The 20,254-nt window shown below is 37.5% G+C and overlaps 2 protein-coding genes across 7 annotated transcripts in view; both read left to right on the top strand.

Annotated features, from left to right (window-relative positions):
* cfap70 (cilia and flagella associated protein 70) overlaps positions 1-20,017 on the top strand; it is a 68,412-nt gene extending 48,395 nt beyond the window's left edge. Inside the window, exons 19-26 of one of the 6 annotated variants that reach the window (XM_087243968.1) lie at positions 1,059-1,235; positions 1,307-1,440; positions 6,559-6,708; positions 7,148-7,309; positions 13,623-13,712; positions 15,374-15,475; positions 19,703-19,750; positions 19,832-20,017. In XM_087243968.1, the coding sequence (XP_087100094.1) occupies positions 1,059-1,235; positions 1,307-1,440; positions 6,559-6,708; positions 7,148-7,309; positions 13,623-13,712; positions 15,374-15,475; positions 19,703-19,750; positions 19,832-19,912 (944 nt within the window). In that variant the 3' untranslated portion in view covers positions 19,913-20,017. Of the gene's footprint in view, positions 1-244; positions 346-1,058; positions 1,236-1,306; positions 1,629-2,320; positions 5,357-6,558; positions 6,709-7,147; positions 7,310-13,622; positions 13,713-15,373; positions 15,476-19,702; positions 19,751-19,831 lie in introns of those variants that run through there. The other 5 variants (XM_087243969.1, XM_087243971.1, XR_015480464.1 and 2 more) reach the window with 5 other exon arrangements.
* The window catches only part of pdgfab (platelet-derived growth factor alpha polypeptide b), a 679,118-nt gene that overhangs the window by 549,232 nt on the left and 109,632 nt on the right, over positions 1-20,254 (top strand). The gene's annotated exons all lie outside the window — the stretch shown is intronic.

Genomic DNA, 20,254 nt, shown 5'->3' with positions numbered 1-20,254 from the left:
AGTGTTTTAAACCTTACATTCATCTATTACACACTTTAAAAGTATACTTTTTCTTAACAAGATGTACCAACATAGACTCATTCTAAAAACATAGCCCTATATTCATTTCTGGAGATCACGAATTATGTAGCTAGAAGTACGTATGGCTGCATTTCATCTTGACGATACGGGGCGGTATGACGCCATTCCTTTTTGCGCAGCTGACCGCTTACCTCCATATGGGCGGCTTTCTCGTTGTTACCAGTTTGTCCAGTTAGCTCGCCATGTACGTCAGCGGACTTGTGATGTAGAGAGGAGTTGACCATGATGGTGAGGTTTGAGTCAGGAGAAGAACGGTTTCAGAGAGCAGGTAAGACAAAACAGAAGCTAAAAAATTAAATAAACTAGTAAATGTGGTAAAATCTGAAAACATGGTAAAAATCAGGCAAGGGCTTTTATTTTTTTGGATTGCTTTTTTAAAACTGCCGGTTGGGTTTAGATAAGTGGGTGGGCAGGTCAATCAGTGTTTTTAAAAACACTATTGGTTGGGTTTAGAGAAGGAGGAGGGTGGGTCAGTGAGTCGACAGCTGCCTCTGGTGGAGTTACGTGAGAACAGCAGGCACGAATGAAACTCGCGGGAGAAATTTGAGATCTCAAAAAGCATACATAGCGGCCTCTGGTGGATTTGCAAAACAAAAACTGAAAAAAATGTAGCTCCTGGGACGTATTTGGCACTCTGCAAAAATGTATATAGGTGTACGTTTTCGGATTGTGCAGCCTCTGGTGGATTTGCAAAAACTACAAAAAATGTAGCTCCTGGGATGTATTTGGCACTCTCCAGAAATGTATATAGGGGTACGTTTTCAGATTGAGCCTGGGTTGAAATGTATAAACTGTCAGCAAAAGTCTCAGCAACTTGAAGTAAAACTAAATGCGAGTTGTTGCCTCACCTCAAATGCAAAATCCATTTGAAAGGTGATTTGTTTTGTAGACAAGACATCTTATCTTAATTAACAGAAGTGATTGTTTTTCCTTTGAAAGCATATTAAATGTTCAATTAACTTGCAAATTATTTCCAGGGTTGTTCAGCCAGAATCAGGAGAAGCCCATTCAGGCAGAGATGGCTTTTCGGGAGGCCAACAAACAACTTAATTCATCCCTGCAGAAGAACATGACGTCTGAATCAGAATTAACCTCTGAAACTCAATCTGGTCAGGAAAAAGTCCAGAAAGAGGATGGAGATATAGAGAAAACAGGTGAACAACTCTTTTTTTGTCTGTTCACTGACAATAGAGTTATAGCTAATCCTGGATCATGTGCTTTAAAGGAGGCGATGCAGATAAAGATGCTGTACTAGAAGAAGAAAGTCCACAGAAGAGCCTGGAGAGTAAACAGCAGATGTCATCCAGCAGTGTCTACATGGAGACTGTGTGGTTTCTCCTGCGCAGTCACGCATTACAGGTCACATCAGCAGATCGTGCTCGCATACAGTGACACATTATTATTATTTTTTACTTTTAATTAGCTTGAAGTAGGGCTGCACAAAATATCGCTTCAGAATCAATAACTCGCAATAGGCACATCACAGGATATGCAACCTGTGTATAAGAATTTATCCATTGCATGTGTTGTTGCAACCCAGGCTCATTGTGGAAACGTAGTCCCGCGGACGTTTCTGGAGACCACGGAATACGTCCCAGTGGGTACGTACCACTGCAGTTTTTGTTTTCGCAAATCCGCGAGAGGCTGCTGTTGTGCGCTTTTTCGCTCCTCAGACATCTCTCGCGATCGCGGTTCGCGCCCGCACTGTTCTCGCGTGAACCCGCCGGAGGCCACTGTCCGACTGACCGGATGATTGACTGCGCGACCGGCCAATCAGCCTACTCGCCCTCCTCCTTCCCTGACCCCAACCAATTTTACTGATCGACCCGCCCGCCCGCTCGCTTCCCTAAACCCGAGCAACAATTCACAAAAGCCGTCCAAAAAAATAAAAGAACTGATTTTTTTAAAATTCTACTGCGTTTTCGGATTTCACCGCGTTTTCACCCTGTCACGAAACTCGTTCACTTAATTTTTGGGATTCTGTTTTTGTCTTACCTGATTGCTGGAACTGCTCTTCCCCGGACTCGAAACCGGTCGCCGTGGTCGACCTTTCTCTGCATCTCGAGCCTGCCGACGTACACGCTGAGCTGAGAGGACAAACATGTTGCAGCGGGGAAGCCCTCCACAAGGAGGTAAGGCAAGCGCGAAAGGAAACAGCGTCACACCGCCCCGCAGCGTTCGCTTGAAAAAAATAAACGCGGCCGTACGTACCCCCCGGGATGTATTCCGCTGTCTCCAGAAACGTCCGCGGGACTACGTTTTCAGAATGAGCTTGGGTTGTGTTTTTGATGCCTGGGATTGTATAATGGTTTTAAAAGCATTCAGGCATAAGCATACCATTTGTGACTTTAACAATGATTAATTTTATTGAATTATTTTTATTTTATCATTCACTTACTCTACTTGAATACTGTTAGACTCAAAAACTGATAAAACACTTTATGACTGCATTTATAGATTGTTATGCATGAAAATGCTCAAAACACATGCAAATACAGAAATGCACTGCAAATAGCACAGACCACAACGTAAATGTGTTGGGGACCCCAAAATGTTTATAGATTGTTTATTAGATTTTATGGAGATCCAAGTAGTAAACATCAATTCATCAATCTCTGACTAAACACGTGCTTGAAAATATTCACAACACATGCAAATACAGAAATGCACTGCAAATAGCACAGGCCACAATGAAAATGTGTTGGGATACCCAAAACGTTTCTAGATTGTTTATTATATTTTATGGAAATGCAAAATTAAACATCAATTCATCAATCATCGACTCAACATGTGCATGAAAATACAACACATGCAAATACAGAAATGTACTGAAAATAGCACAGAACACAACGAAAATGTGTTGGGGACTATATAACAATAAATTGTTTATTAGATTTTATGGAGATGCACTCCCACAGTAGAATAATCCCAATTGATCTAACATTATAAGTTCTTTCCAAACAGAGATATTAAGTCATCTTGTGAAATTGTATTCATATCGTGATATATACTGCAAAAAAGAAATATATCGCAATGTTAGATTTTTTGCAATATCATGCAGCACTAGTGTAACGACTCGGGAGGGAGTGACAGAGACAACTGGAGGTAAGATCCAATATGCAGGTTTATTCAGCGTCAGGCAAGCAGTGGTCAAATCAGGTGCAAACGGGTATATTAAGGCAATCCAGAATCATAAACGGTAACAGGCAAAAGGTCAAAAGGCAGGCGGCTAAACAGGATAACAAGGATACAAGGCTAGGTTCAAACACTGCGAAACAAGACAGGGAGAAAGGCGTTGTAATGTCGCTATATGCGAACAAGACTCTGCAAACTGGATCAGTGAATGTGTGGCTTAAGTAGGGTGAGTATCAGTCTCTAACAAGGTTCAGCAGGTGAGAATGCAATCAAGCTAGAAGTGTCAGCATGGGTGTCTAGGAGCAGTGCTTGTATGAAAATGTAGTCCTGGGAAATGCGGAAGTGTAGTCCATAGAGTTTGTGTGATAACCAGCGATCTCTGGAGAGCGATCGTTGGTTGTGTGACAACTAGCTTGGAGTGTTAATATGGAAGCCCATTTCTACCATATCACTAAATATACCACCTGACAAAAGTCTTGTCGTTGGTTCCAGTTGTAAGAGCAACAAATAATACCTTGACTTGAACTTCTAGCTGATCATTTGAAAAAGTGGCAGAAGATTTTTCCGAAGAATCATCTGTTGAACTGCATCCCAATCATCACAAATACTGCAGGAGACCTATTGGAACCCACATGGATCTGAAGTTTAGTGAAGGAAAAATCATGTTTGGGGTTATATTCAGTATGGGGGCGTGCAAGAGATCTGCAGAATGGATGGCAACATCAACAGCCTGAGGTATCAAGACATTTGTGCTGCCCATTACATTACAAACCACAGGAGAGGGCAAATTCTCCAGCAGGATAGTGCTCCTTCTCATACTTCAGCCTCCACATCAAAGTTCCTGAAAGCAAAGAAGGTCAAGGTGCTCCAGGATTGGCCAGCCCAGTCACCAGACATGAACATTATTGAGCATGACTAGAGTAAGATGGAGGAGGAAGTCTGGGAGTCCTGCAAAAAGGATTTCTTTGCCATTCCAGATGAATTTATTAATTAGTTATTTGAGTCATTGCAGAAATGTATGGATGCAGTCCTCCAAGCTCATGAGAGTCATACGCAATATTCAATCTTTTTTCCACTGCTGCATGACTTTATATTCTATACTGGACATTATTTCTGTTAAGTGACAAGACTTTTGTCGAAGCAAAGTCAGACCTTACTGTCCTAATAGATAATTAAAAATCATATTTTATTTTGCGAAAATAAGTGTAATCTAGAAGCCTTTGCCTTTCATTTAAACCACTTCTGACTGCTGAAATCTGGAAATAGTCACATCGACATTTCACTGGAGGTTTATAGGTGGCTGGATGCTAGATAGGATACAGCTGTGGATATTCACAACATCATTTTGTGAAACTGTACAACAATAATTACTGTTTTTACATTACTGAGAGGGGAGGGGTTTAGTGTGTGCGTTAATAAGATGCAATTTAATGGGTATTTTAATAAATAATATCCAGTATAATTACTGTTTTTTACATTACTGTAAGGCAGGGCTATTCAATTGGAGGCCCGCGGCCGAATCCGGCCCCCGAGGCACTTTGTTTCGGCCTTCCAAACAGTGTGACCAAGACATCAAAAATAAATTTAGTTCAGTTGACAAACGGCCGCTAGAGTTATGAAGTTACTTGCGTCTGTTCAATAACAGCACGAGCTGCAGTTAAAAAGCTGCACAGAGCGTGAGTCATCATAAGCGAGTGGTGCGGGCAGCCGAAAACATGTTTGTAGAAAAGGCTATTAGTACAATGCACTGATATCGTTAATAGGGATGCAACGATTAACCGATTTTACTATTAACTGCGCTTTAATTCGTCACAGTTTATTAATCGTCTTCTTTAAGCTGCATTTTTGTTGAAAAAAACGCTGCAAAATGCCAAGTTGCCCCCCCACCACCCACCACCGCAGTCTTCGGTTTTTGCCCGACATATCCCCAACCCCACCGCCCCTTCAGTTCAAGCCTGGTAGTGCGTAACTTTCAGTGCAATGTAAACAAAAGATATGTTAGACAAATTAGTATTAAAAATGATTACGAAAACAGTTAATCTAAATAGCTACTTACCTAGTATATAGCTTGAATTTACATTAGACGTGATAACAGTGAGATCATGATTATTCTTCAGATTATATAATTGTACAACCAAAATCTATAATTGTTGCATCCCTAATTGTTATGCAGTTCAAAACATAACATATGAATGTGTGTGAATGCAGAAGAAGCCTACTTCAGCAATGCACTGCTGTTGTTGTGCTCTGAAATACAACAATTGAATGTTTGTAAAAAAAAAAAAAAGTTTAATGTACAATGCACTGATATTATGTAGTTTCAAAATACAATATATTAACATTTTAATGTAGAAAAAGCCAGCGTGGGTGTCTTAAGGAGCAAAAATATACAGCATATGGGCTCTTATATGCTGTTGTGTCATGTCATCACTCATATGGCAAGTCATATCTCTCCGGCCCTTCGTTTGGGATGCTTTTCATGAATCGGCCCCCATGATAAACTAATTGAATAGCCCTGCTGCAAGGGTTAGGTTTGGTGTAGGCATTAATAAAATACAATTTAATGGCTATTTTAATTCAATTCAATTCAATTCAGCTTTATTTGTATAGCGCTTTTACAATGTAGATTGTGTCAAAGCAGCTTCACATAAATGGTCATAGTAACTGGAACAGTGTGGTTCAGTTTTTAGTGTTTAAGTTCAGTTCAGTTCAGTTTAGCTTAGTTCAGTGTGATTTAATCATTACTGAGAGTTCAAACACTGAAGAGCAAATTCATCGATGCGTAGCTCTACCAATCCTGAACCATGCGAGCCAGTGGCGACAGCGGAGAGGGAAAAAAAACTTCACCTGATGGGAGTGAAGAAAAAAAACCTTGAGAGAACCAGACTCAGTTGTGCATGACCATTTTAATTTCTCCGCTGGCCAAAAGTCTTGTGCAGAGCTTCAGTCACCGCGGTGGAGGCTGGAATAATACTCAGTATAATTATTGTTTTTACATTACTGTGAGGGGTAGGTTTCGGTGTTAATAAAATATAATTAAACGGCTATTTTAATGAATAAAATTAATAATACTTAGTATAATTGCTGTTTTTAAATTACTGTTAAGGGGAAGGTTTTGCACGCATTAATAAAATACAACTAATGGGTCATTTAATAAATAATATAAATAATTCACGTTAACTTCCGGCCCAAGCTGTATCCCTTGTAGCAACGACGAAATTGTTGCTGTGCATGTATCCCCTTGGAAGTACATCAACATCCTGAAATAAAACATTCGAGCCAAGCGGACTTTACATTGTGTGTTTGTGTATGTGTGTGTGTGTGTTTTTTTTTTTTTTTCAGATGGCTCAGCGTGCTTTGGCTTCAGAGCTGTTGTCTCCAGAAAAAAACCCGAGTTTGTATAATCTGGCTCTTGCTCAGCTTCAGATGCTGAGTGGAGATCCTGACAGTGCTGAATCCAGCCTGAGAAGGGCGCTCACTGACAACTTCCAGGTCTGCATTGTAACATTGTGTTGCTGCACTGACGCCCTATTCACACGGGGCGTCAGCGTCAACGCTTCCCATTCACTTTGAATGGGTGACGTCAGGCGTTGCCGAACTGCATTGTGGATCCGTCGGCGCCGCTTCAGAAGCGTTCCTCGCTGCAGAAGTTGGGACCAGCTCAACTTTTCAAGCGCCGACGGAAGCGTCAGCCAATCAGATCGCTGTATGCAAATACACCAGCTCAGACAGTGGCCTATTGCTGACTGAATTTCATTGGCTGACGCTTCTATGACGATCGTTTCAGCTCCAACTTCAGACACGCCCTCTGTCAAGCGTTGACGCTGAAGCCCCGTGTGAATAGGGCGTCAGTGCAGCAACACAATGTTACAAGTTCCTCGTACGCTACAAATTCTTCACATCACTTTCCCTCTGTGTTTCCTCTTATCAGAATCCTGATATTTGGGCCCTGCTGGGTCACTTGCATTACCTGAGGGCCGATTACACTCAGGCTCAGAGCTGCTATGAACGAACGCTGGATTCGGTGCTGGACACTGCACACACACACTCGATATTCCTGCGCTTGGGCGCCATCTACCTGCAGCATGGAGAAGTGAGTTCATGATCGATATTAAATCTGATCTGTGAGGATTTGAATTAGGGCTGCACTATATGTTGGTTCAGCAATGATATCACAATATGTGTGTTTTCGAGTATGGGAAAATACTTAAACGGAATGACAGCGGGCAAAAACTGGAGATTTGCCAGATAGGTATGCGTCATGCTAATTGTTAATGGCGATATTAATCCTCATTCAGATACAGCAAAATAATCATCTTTATTGTAACATTACCTCTGTCTTTGTCGCGTTTTCCCTCCACTTTTCTTTCTTTTTTCAATAGTATCTGGATGCAGCATTTATGATGCAAGCTGAGATTGCATCACTCAGCGATGCAATGTCAGACACAATAGAGTGGAGGAACTATGACGTCACTTTGTAGGCTAATCGGCTGCTAGCATAAAACTGGTTCCCTCGTGAAAATCCCTATAGGATTTTCCCATAGGCTTTTCGAAGATTGCAAATAATAAGCTCTGTGTTCAAACACAGTTCATTACACTTACACGTTTTGTCCAGCCGGATAATCCTCACACAAAAATACAACTTGGAGCACTTTTGGATCTTAAATGCAAACGCAAGAGTTAAAAAGCTAACATTAGGCTATAAACGGACTACAGAGCCCTCGGGGCGCTCGTCTGTGACGTCAGCCCCACCCTGCTACAGACAACTTATCAAGCTTATTTTTAGAAATAATGTCCATGACAGAGTTAATCTCTCAGTATATTATATTATAATCCACGCTATGTATTATAAACAAATAAATACGCAAACACACATAGACCTATGTGCCTTTTGGATCGTTTTTGCGTGGGAAATACATCTGTTTTGCTTTGCGGTTGTTCTAAAAGTTTTAAAAATGCGTGTATAAATCTGCCTATATAGTATTTTCATCAGACATATTTAAATAAGTGTATCGCTACCGCACACAGCCTGCTTACCTTAACAGATGACAGAAATGAGGCGTGAGGAGAAACAAGTCTATCAAATGGCTGTAAGTTCCATCATGATGGACACAGATCAACATTCAATATTCCTTTTATGTCACGACGTACAGCCAAAAGCAGCCCATACAGTCATATCTGCTATACGTTTTATGGAGGAGTGTAAATATTGCAGTTATGACTGAGTAAAATGTGTTCAGATGAATAAAAAAAGACGAAAAATCACTTGATCACGTTAAAATGACAGTGAATATGTCTGTATTTTTACACATTTATTCACACGTTTGCATTACTGAGGGCAGGAGAGAGACAGGCTGCACTGGTGAGCAGTATCTTCATAATATCGTTTAATTAAAATAAAAATAAATGATCAACAAATGAATCTGTCTCGACAGCCTTTACATGTGAAGACATTATCTATACACAATCTGAATTCTTAATTAGAAAAACACAAAAAAAAACTATAAAATACTATTCATGAAAATACAGACAAATCCAAATGCCCAACACAAGCGAGCTGCGCTCCAGACCAGATCAGCTCGATGACGTATAATGTCCCCGACACCGCCTGTAGTCCCATTTAGCAACTTGATAGCAACCGTCTTTTTAAAGAAGCATGGCCGAATTAAAAATTCAAAAGTGTATTGTAACTGATGTGTTTTATGTCGTAGAACAAAACGTGAAAATATCTTGAATTTGGACCTTATTTAAGCGATTTTACTGAAACCCCATTCAAAAAAACCCGTTGACTTTGGGAAGAGGGAACCGGAAGTGCTAAAATGCTAACTCGCTTCGGCATGCACTAAATTCCAGGGGTTTCATTACCACGACGTAAAATGGGCGTGGCTCGGTCGGTGTTTGGGAAACGCCCCCTTAAAAAAAAAAAACAATACTGAGAGGTCACCGATCATGCGCAGTACAGGTTCTTTTTTAGCGCGGTCATTTCAAACAGGATGATTATGGATAAAGAACCTACCGCGGTGGATAACGAAGGAAAAAACAATCATACAGGTTATTTTTTTGTTGTTATAATGTTATATTTTAAAGATTTCATTAACAAAAACAGCTGACCTCGTTTTAATCCGTATTACTCCGTTTTACTGTCTCTGGGCTTTTGTACTTCCATTTTAAACCAAATAATAATGGTTGTGGTAAGATTAACCGTGTTTTTGTAGTTTAAAATATGGTATTCAGTCATGTTTAAACAAATAAATACCACATTTTTTGTAATAAATCGTGGTTAATTTTTCTTTTTCGATCTTAGTTATTTAACATAACTCATATTTATTTTCTATTTTTATTTAAAGTCATCATACACAAAACACCTGGGATCAGGACAGGTATCTGATGTTAACTAATATAAAAGTGATCATACATGAAACCCCTGAGATCAGGACAGGTATCTGATGTTACTGTATATAAAAGTGATCATACATGAAACACCTGGGATCAGGACAGGTATCTGATGTTAACTAATATAAAAGTGATCATACATGAAACCCCTGAGATCAGGACAGGTATCTGATGTTACTGTATATAAAAGTGATCATACATGAAACACCTGGGATCAGGACAGGTATCTGATGTTAATATATATAAAAGTGATCATACATGAAACTCCTGGGATCAGCACAGGTATCTGATGTTACTGTATGTAATATAAAAGTGATCATACATGAAACCCCTGGGATCAGGACAGGTATCTGATGTTACTGTATATAAAAGTGATCATACATGAAACCCCTGGGATCAGGACAGGTATCTGATGTTAATGTATATAAAAGTGATCATACATGAATCCCCTGGGATCAGGACAGGTATCTGATGTTACTGTATATAAAAGTGATCATACATGAAACACCTGGGATCAGGACAGGTATCTGATGTTAACTAATATAAAAGTGATCATACATGAAACCCCTGGGATCAGGACAGGTATCTGATGTTACTGTATATAATATAAAAGTGATCATACATGAAACCCCTGGGATCAGGACAGGTATCTGATGTTAACTAATATAAAAGTGATCATACATGAAACCCCTGGGATCAGGACAGGTATCTGATGTTACTGTATATAAAAGTGATCATACATGAAACCCCTGGGATCAGGACAGGTATCTGATGTTAATGTATATAAAAGTGATCATACATGAATCCCCTGGGATCAGGACACGTATCTGATGTTAACTAATATAAAAGTGATCATACATGAAACACCTGGGATCAGGACAGGTATCTGATGTTACTGTATATAAAAGTGATCATACATGAAACACCTGGGATCAGGACAGGTATCTGATGTTACTGTATATAATATAAAAGTGATCATACATGAAACCCCTGAGATCAGGACAGGTATCTGATGTTACTGTATATAAAAGTGATCATACATGAAACCCCTGGGATCAGGACAGGTATCTGATGTTAATATATATAAAAGTGATCATACATGAAACTCCTGGGATCAGCACAGGTATCTGATGTTACTGTATATAATATAAAAGTGATCATACATGAATCCCCTGGGATCAGGACAGGTATCTGATGTTAAATAATATAAAAGTGATCATACATGAAACCCCTGGGATCAGGACAGGTATCTGATGTTAATATATATAAAAGTGATCATACATGAAACTCCTGGGATCAGCACAGGTATCTGATGTTACTGTATATAATATAAAAGTGATCATACATGAATCCCCTGGGATCAGGACAGGTATCTGATGTTAAATAATATAAAAGTGATCATACATGAAACCCCTGGGATCAGGACAGGTATCTGATGTTAATATATATAAAAGTGATCATACATGAAACTCCTGGGATCAGCACAGGTATCTGATGTTACTGTATATAATATAAAAGTGATCATACATGAAACCCCTGGGATCAGGACAGGTATCTGATGTTACTGTATATAAAAGTGATCATACATGAAACACCTGGGATCAGGACACGTATCTGATGTTAACTAATATAAAAGTGATCATACATGAAACCCCTGGGATCAGGACAGGTATCTGATGTTACTGTATATAAAAGTGATCATACATGAAACACCTGGGATCAGGACACGTATCTGATGTTAACTAATATAAAAGTGATCATACATGAAACCCCTGGGATCAGGACAGGTATCTGATGTTACTGTATATAAAAGTGATCATACATGAAACACCTGGGATCAGGACACGTATCTGATGTTAACTAATATAAAAGTGATCATACATGAAACCCCTGGGATCAGGACAGGTATCTGATGTTACTGTATATGATATATAAAGTATTTGACACAAAAGCCCGGGGATCGGTACAGTTATAACAGTATTAATGTAATCTGAGAGGTATCTTAAGGTAATTTGTTTAATATAACATACACTGACTTCACATGAAACACCTGCGATCAGGACAGCTATTTTGTACTGCATATAAAAGGTATTGGACACGAAAGCCCTGCGAATACGTACAGGTATCTGAATCAAACGGCTGTTTTCACAATCTGCGCATGATCCGTGACCTATGCAAATTCACAGATAGGCCACGCCCACCCGATGACGTAGTAGCGGTTACGCTGTACTGAAACCCCTGGAAAAAAGTGCCTGCCAACTCGCTTCCAGGGTTTTGCATACAAATTGACGTCATAGTTCCTCCACTCTATTCACTCAAATGGAGCGAGTGACATCATTGTAAGAGGTAGGGTTAGGGGTGGGGTTAGGTGAGCCCAATAAAAATCATTGGATGCAGCTCAGATTGCACTGCACCAGGTCTGCATCCAGACCCCTCTCTCTTTTTTTTACCTCCCCTGCGCACCAGACAGTTTGGGGGACGTTTTGACATGCCGAGCTTGATGAAGCATTAAAAAAATTAACACTGTGTAGCAGGTAATGTCTAATTATTCACTGGGGTGGGGGGGGGGGGGGTCTTATTATTAGTAGTAGTAGGCTTTGCACTATGCAGCTAAATGAATGTGTGCTTTTTCCTTTCTGAAGTAATACCATAGTTTTAAGAACAGTGGGAATTACTTTTTTTTTCTTCCCTCATTTCTGCGCCCCCCTGGCTGTACGGCGCCCTGCGCATTTGCCTATACTGCCTAGTGCCTATGCCACGGGCCGGCCCTGCAAGTGACACATAGCAGAATATGCAATGTCGAGCTGGGATTATAATTGATCAGCACAGCAGTTTTTATGCGTGAACAGCGTGAAACTTAATCGTTTACATGGGTAAAGCATTCAGGCACAAAAAAGTACATTTGTTACTTTAATGAAGAATAATTTTACAGATTTAATACAATACAACACTATACAGTTTCTGTACCTGAATACTGATTGACTCACCGGAAAAGCACTGTTTATTTGAATTTTTTCATTGCTCTATTGTAATTATTTTGCTCACAATTTGTTTATGTATTTATACATTAATTCACACCCTTACAAAATCACACTTATCAATCTACATGAATGATTTCTTTCCTAATAGAGCTATTCAAGCTATTCAGAATTATTAGCCCCCTGTTTATTTTTCCCTCAATTTCTGTTTAAAGGATAGAAGATTTTTTGTCAACACATTTCTAAACATAATAATTTTAATAACTCATTTCTAATAACTTATTTGTTTTATCTTTGCCATGATGACGGCACAAAATATTTTACTAGATATTCTTCAAGACACTTCTATACAGCTTAAAGTAACATTTAAAGGCTTAACTAGGCAGGTGTGGGTAATTAGGCATCGTTTTTATTGTAAAACGATGGGCTGTTCTGTAGACTATTGAAAAACATACAGCTTAAAGGGGCTATTAATTTTTACCTTAAATGGGCTTTTAATGATTAAAAACTGCTTTTATTCTAGCCTAATTAAAACAAATAAGACTTTCTCCAGAAGAATAAATATTATCAGACATACTGTGAAAATTCCCTTGCTCTGTTAAACATCATTTAGGAAATATTTAAAACATTCATTCATTTTCTTGTCGGCTTAGTCCCTTTATTAATCTGTGGTCGCCACAGCAGAATGAACCACCAACTTATCCAGCAGACTGTGGGGGAAACCGGAGCACCCGGAGAAAACCCACGTGAACGCAGGGAGAACATGCAAATTCCACACAGAAACGCCAACTGAGTTGAGGATCGAACCAGCGACCCAGCGACCTTCTTGCTGTGAGGCGAACGTACTACCCACTGCGTTGCCATATTTAAAACAGATTTAAAAAAAAAATAATAATTTAAAAATAAATAAATAAATAAATTAAAGGGGGGCTAATAATTCTGACTTCAACTGTATATTACAGAAATCAAAACATCGCAATGCCTAATTTGAAGTCTTTATATAGCCGTTTTCCTGCTTGCTTCATTCCTTTGTAGTATGAAAAGGCCAAACCAGTGTTCCTGCGTGCCTGCAAACACTCTCCATCATGTCTCACTTGGCTCCGGCTGGGAATTGCCTGCTATAGAGTGAGTATAAATCTATAGTACACTCTCAGAAAAAAAGTACACGGTGGTACAAATAATGTTCCTTACAAATAATTGTACCTTATATGGTACAGAAAAGACTGAATGAGACTGTTTTGTACCTTTTATAGTACAACTGAAATGAAGGTACACAATTGTTCTCATAAAAAAGGTACTCAAGTGTTGAACAACTCCTTTATTACAATAGCTATGAAAATAAATATTACTGTAAAGGCAAAGTGATTTTATTAAGAATTTCCATATTAAAACATGAATCATCATTTAAAAGCGCATGCTTAAAGAAACTCATAAACATTAATTATTAAGTTCGATTATACAAAACAACTGGTAAAACAAAACTATAGGTATTTAAGGTAAACTAAACAGTTAAAGCATTTTTAATATACATTTGGTAAACGTTTTCCGATAAATACATTTTCATTATTGATATCCACAGCTTTTGGCGTTTGCTTTCCACTACGCATGTGTGCTAGCAAAAGTCCTGCATATGCAAAGTGTTCATGCAGACATTTTACTATTGTAAAGCTAATTCAACATTTGCATAATTCTATTTCTATTCTAAAATTAAGTAAATTAAATGAACTTTTAAGTGATTACAAAGGTATTGTGTGAACATTGGAGAACGTTTGTTTTGTATTGTACATGGGAGAAAGTATTTCTGTAACATTTTTTGTGAAAAGTGTTGTGAAATGTTTAGCAAAATATAGATCGTTTGATTTATGTTCAAGTGTTTTAAATGAAAAAGGTGCGTTTACATTAAAAGAATCTTTATTAAAAGCATTGTTTAAAATGTATTTAATGTTTTATATTTACTGAAAATAAATTGACGCATTTTGGATAGAGCAAAATGCCTTTAAATAGTTCTTGAAAGAGCAAATTTGACACTGTTAAGGTACAAAGTGTCTTGAAAAGACATTTTTAAATTGGCATATTTTGTACATTCTGAGAATAGTGAGAGTTTTATTTATTTTTTATTGAGTGGAAATGTTAGGAAAATGTTCTTACAACATGCAACCTTGTAAGCGGAGTACAAATCATGTGACATCAAGAGTTGCTAAAATCAAAGTATGGTCCGATTTTATTGAGAAAATTTCTTATATAATAACTAGTTAATTCTCACCCCAGAGTTTTTTCTTTATTTTTTTCTGTGTATTGTTATTCATTTATTATTGTAATGTCTTTATTTTATTATTATTATTATTTGTAATTTCTTTATGTATTTTTATTTAATGCAAACCCTGGCTTGTATATAGTTGTTGCTAGCTATGTATGCTGGCTTTGTTCTGCAATAAATAAATAATCAAAAAAAAAAAAAAGAGTTGCTAAAATCAGCCTAACACTGACCATAGATATCGTAAAAGTCCATGCTTCTACAAAGGACAAGTTATAAAAGTAATGAAAACAAAAACAGTAAAAAAAAATTCTGTAAATCATTTAATAAAAAAAGACACAAAATAATCCTAAACACAAAAATGATTTTTTTTTTTACATGATATCAGTGTATAAAGTATAATCTATCAGTCAGACAACAGAAGGTATGCACAACATTGTTTTTTCAGCAAATTCTGATTATATTGATATCTAATAGGCTTTAGAGATGTGGATGTGTTTGTGTACGGCTAATTGTTTTGCTGTATCTCTAGCTGGAGGAGCTGACTGAAGCTGAAGAAGCTCTGACTGAAGCCAACGCTCTGAATAACAGGAATGCAGAGGTGTGGGCTTACCTGTCTCTTGTCTGTTTACGGGTAAGTGACTGCCGAATGCATTCATCTGCCACTGTCTTTTATTCATTCCTGTGCTGTGATCTACTTTCATTACACTAAGGGATTGCTGGTCCAGACATTAATTGCTTGTGCGATTGCATAAACTTGCATGACATTCGTCCTTCTGTAAAACACAAAAGTAAATATTTTGAAGAATGTTGGCTATCATTTGTGACACTGGACCATAAAAGCCAGCCCAGCTTTATATTTGTAGGAATAGCTCGGATCAAAATGATCAGTTTCACTTTTATGCCAAAAATCATTCAATTATAAAGTAAAGGTCATGTTCCATGACAACATTTTGTAAGTTTTCTACTTGAAATATGTCAAAATTTAATTATTGATTAGTAATATGCATTGCTAAGCACTTAATTTGGACAACTTTAAAGGCAATTTTCTCAATATTTACATTTTTTGAACCCTCAGATTGTTCAAATTTTTGTATCACAGCTATTCGTTGTCTAATCCTAGCAAACTATATAACAATGTCAAGTTTATTTATTTAGCTTGATGTCTAAATTCACTAAATCGATTATATTGATATCAATACAACATCACGTTGAAATTAACATCAAAGCAACTGTCATAAAATGCTAATCGATTTGGTGTCAAAACCTTGACGTCTATTTGACATCAACACAATGATGCCCTTCTGACCACCAAAATAATGTCGTAAAGTGTAAGTTTTATAATTTAAGAAAAGTTCTATTCGTCTGAAATCCCAAATTTACACATGCACAAATGTTTACTTTGTATCCCTACTATAAATGTAAACTGCCTTGATGTTAAAATGACATCAAACTGACGTCGAAAAATTGTCATAAAAGTGAACAAATATCAAAAATCATTTACAGGAGCTTTTTCAATTTCAAATTTACACCTTTTTGTATCTGTACAATGCAGAAAAAAACCTTGATGTTAAAACGACATCAAATTGACATCTAAAATTACTATAAAAACAACTTTTTTTTTTTTTTACAGGACTTCTGTAATTAGGGACTTTCTTCAATTTCAAATTTACACTTTTTTGTGTCACTAAAATGCATCTAAACTAACTTGATGTTAAAATGACATCAAACTGACATCTAAAATTGACATTCAAGAGTTCACACTTAGATATTGTTTGACAACTGTTAGCAGGTTTGGCATGCTGTCCTGGGAGAGAACCCTGAGCTCGGAGATAGTTGAGCCCAGGGCTCCCGCCTGGTCCAAAGAGCATGTGAGGGGAGTACGTGATCAGGTGAGCTCCCCTCGAGAGCTCCCCCGTGGTAAAGGAAGAAAGGAGGAGAAGGGGTGGATGGGGGGTTTCTTCGGAAAACAAAGATAAGGGAGTAGTTGTTAGCAAGGCTACTTATAGTGAGTTTGGATTAATCTGATTGGCTAACTATTGAATGTAGATGGGTGGCCAGCTGCAGTCAATTATATCACGTGCTCCTCTCGAAATTAGTTTGTATAACTTCACTTAAAAAACAAACATCAAAAATCGATTAGAAGACTTTTTTCACTGTCAACTTTACACTTTTTTTGTATCCCTACGATGCATGTAAACAACCTTAATGTTAAAACGACATAAAATTCACATCTAAAATTGGCATAAAAACAAACAAACGTCAAAAATCGATTACAGGAGTTTTTCAATTTCAGATTTACGCTGTTTATTTATATCCCTACATTGCATGTAAACAGCCTTGATGTTAAAATTACATCAGATAGACATCAAAAATTGGCATAAAAACAAACATGAAAAATCAATTACAGGAGTTTTTCAATTTCAAGTTTACACTTTTTTTGTATCCCTATAATGCATGTAAACTACCTTGTTATTAAAATGACATCAAATTGACATAAAAAATTGGTATAAGGAGCCGATCACACCGATCGCGCTTTTTGCGTAGAGAGGCATCTTTTTTTAATGATTTGCAACCGGCCACAAGCGTTTTGCATGGTGATTAACCTTGCGGTTTGCTGCGCCTCGCATTTTTGCCATTGTGTGCTGTGCGCTCGCAGTTGAAAAAAGTAAACTCTTAGCAGAAAAAAGTGCATTAAGTCAGGTCCGTCTTTTTCATTCTCCAATCAAATGAAAGCAGAGGCGTTTCCGTTGGGGTGACCGCAGTGTTTGTGTTGTTGAGATAACTTCGGAGACTTTCGAAGATAGAGGAGAGACCAGTGGTTGCTCTTTTGAGTTATCGAGAGCTGTATGACTTCACAAATCTTGAATATCACAATATTATTAAATAATAAAATTATACCAATATCAACAGCAACACTTGCAAACACTTCAGTCAATAGCCCCTTTCACACATACAGACCTTTCCGGAAAATTACCGGCAATTTTCCGGAAAGGTTGTATGTGTGAACAGGCCCTTTTTGAAAATACCGGTAAATTCGTTCTGGCTATTTTCCGGAAAGAGAAGTTGTAACATTACCGGAAATTTGCCGTAATGCTGTGCTGTGTGAATGCAGAAGGAAGATTGGCGGAAAGAGCGCGTCCACGTCTAGAACATGCTGACGTGAGACACCTGCTTTAGCCAATCAGAACAGTCAGACGCATTCACGTGCGCCGGTTTATGAGAATAAAAGCCTTTGAATATTTTTCCACACACCTTTAACTGCTAGATGTTAGTCAGATAATGTTTCTTTGTTCCTTCTTAACTGTGTAAATAATCATCGATAAAATGTTTATGATAATCCGTTGTTTGTTTACCTTCAAGCTTTGCGTGTGCCCGTGAGCGCCCATAGTGCCAGCACACACACATATCATGAACATCTCGACATGCGAAAGTGTTTCTCTATGTGTTTTCATTGGAGTTGTACTCAATACTGATCCATCCGAAGAGTTTGTAATGTAGTCAAATGTTTACGAACACAAGCGCAGCCGTTTACAGCTCATTTCTGGTTAATGATGTCAGAAATTACCGGCATTTTGCGATGGATGTGTGAATGGTCTTTTCCGAAAAAATTCCGTAACGTCCTCGCCTGTGTGAACAGCATTTTTTTGAATATACCGGTAAAGTCGTTCCGGAAATTTTCCGGATATTTACCGGTATCACTGTGTGAAAGGGGCTATTGTCTAGTGATAAAAAAAGCACACAACCTCTTTTTTTTTTGTTAATAAGAAAGCATTGCCGTGTGCCTTGCTTTTTTTGAATGTAAAAACGTGATCCACCCCTAAAAAACAAATATCAGAAATCGATTACAGGAGTTTTTATTTTTTCAAATCTACACTTTTTTTGTATTCCTACAATGCATGTAAACTGCCTTGATGTTAAAATGACAACAAATTGACGTCTAAAAATGGTATAAAAACAAACAAACATCAAAAATTGATTACAGGACTTTTTTGATTTCAAATTTATGCTTTTTTTGTGTTTCTAAAATACATGTAATCTACCTTGATGTTTAAATGACATCAAATTGACATCTAAAATTGGTATTAAAATCATCAATGATTTATTACTGGACTTAATTACAGACTTTCTTCAATTTCAAATTTACACTTTTTCTATATCCCTACAGTGTATGTAAACTGTCTTGATGTTAAAATGACATCAAATTGACGTCTAAAATTGGCATAAAAACAAACAAACATCAACAATTCATTACAGGAGCTTTATCAATTTCAAATGTACACTTTGTTTGTATCTCTAAAATGCATCTATCCTTGATGTTAAAATGACATCAAATAGACATCTAAAATTGGTATAAAAAACATCAAAAATTGAGTAAAAGACTTTTGACCAAGCTAGTCAATTAACATCAAATCAGATTGTTTTTTTTAAAGTGATTTTAACATTATGTTTGTGCCATTTTGTGCTAAGTGGTTCATTGCACTGTGGCGACCCCTGATATAGCAAGAAATAAGTGAGGAAGTGATGTCAGTTTAACATCATGGTGTCCACTGGGTTTTTCCTAGTTTTTGGATCCCATTGACTTCTGTAATATGAGAAAAAAATGCTGTGTTTACCTGTTTAGCCAAGAGAATTTACATTTTGTCAGTGGATTATTCTTTTATGTTGAAATCACTGTCAATTTGATTTAACAGACACAACTGCTCTCTTTAAAAACCTAGTAAACTGCCTGCATAGAAGAAGCCATTTCGACATCTAAATCATTTTAGTTTTGACACCAGAGCAAACAAAGCTGTGTCAAGTTGTATTTTTGTAGTTATTTATATTTTAATTTTGAATTTGGCTGCTTTGTTCTTTTCAGACCGGCAGGAAACTAGAAGCAGAGCAATCGTATAAATACGCCATAAAGGTTTGCCAATTTTGTCTTATTGCATTTGTGAGTATTAAAGTCTGTGGTGTTTAAAATAGCATTACACTATTGCTTTTACAGATGAATTTACAAGCGGAGCCACTTCTGCAAGAGATCCACGACCTGCAGTCACGTGTTGGCTTTGGGAACCCCTGCTTCTGATGTGGACATATTTATCCTTATGCATGTAGTTTTGCACTATAAAACAAATCATTAAATGCTAATTATAAAAGGTGTAAATGATAATTAAATATAGTTTAAACATAATTAGCTGTAGTCTTTCTTCTCATTAGGGGCTGTATTGAAATCAGCTGAACATAAGAGCGGGCTCTTACATCAATATAATCAGTATTATGAGAATGGTTAGGGGCAATAACAGTAGTAAAGTATGCTATAGAACTTATTCAGACACAGAGTCAAATGACATGCAGTTTTTACATCCAGATTACATCCAATTTTGATGTAAAATGTATGAACACATTGATAGATCACTCTAGATCACTT

The sequence above is a fragment of the Danio rerio genome, chromosome 3, assembly GCF_052040795.2.
Source record: "Danio rerio strain M-AB ecotype USA chromosome 3, GRCz13ab, whole genome shotgun sequence".
In the NCBI taxonomy this organism is placed as follows: Eukaryota; Metazoa; Chordata; class Actinopteri; order Cypriniformes; family Danionidae; genus Danio; species Danio rerio.
The sequence above is the reverse complement of the archived record's forward strand: the minus strand, read 5'-3'. Positions and strand labels throughout refer to the sequence as shown.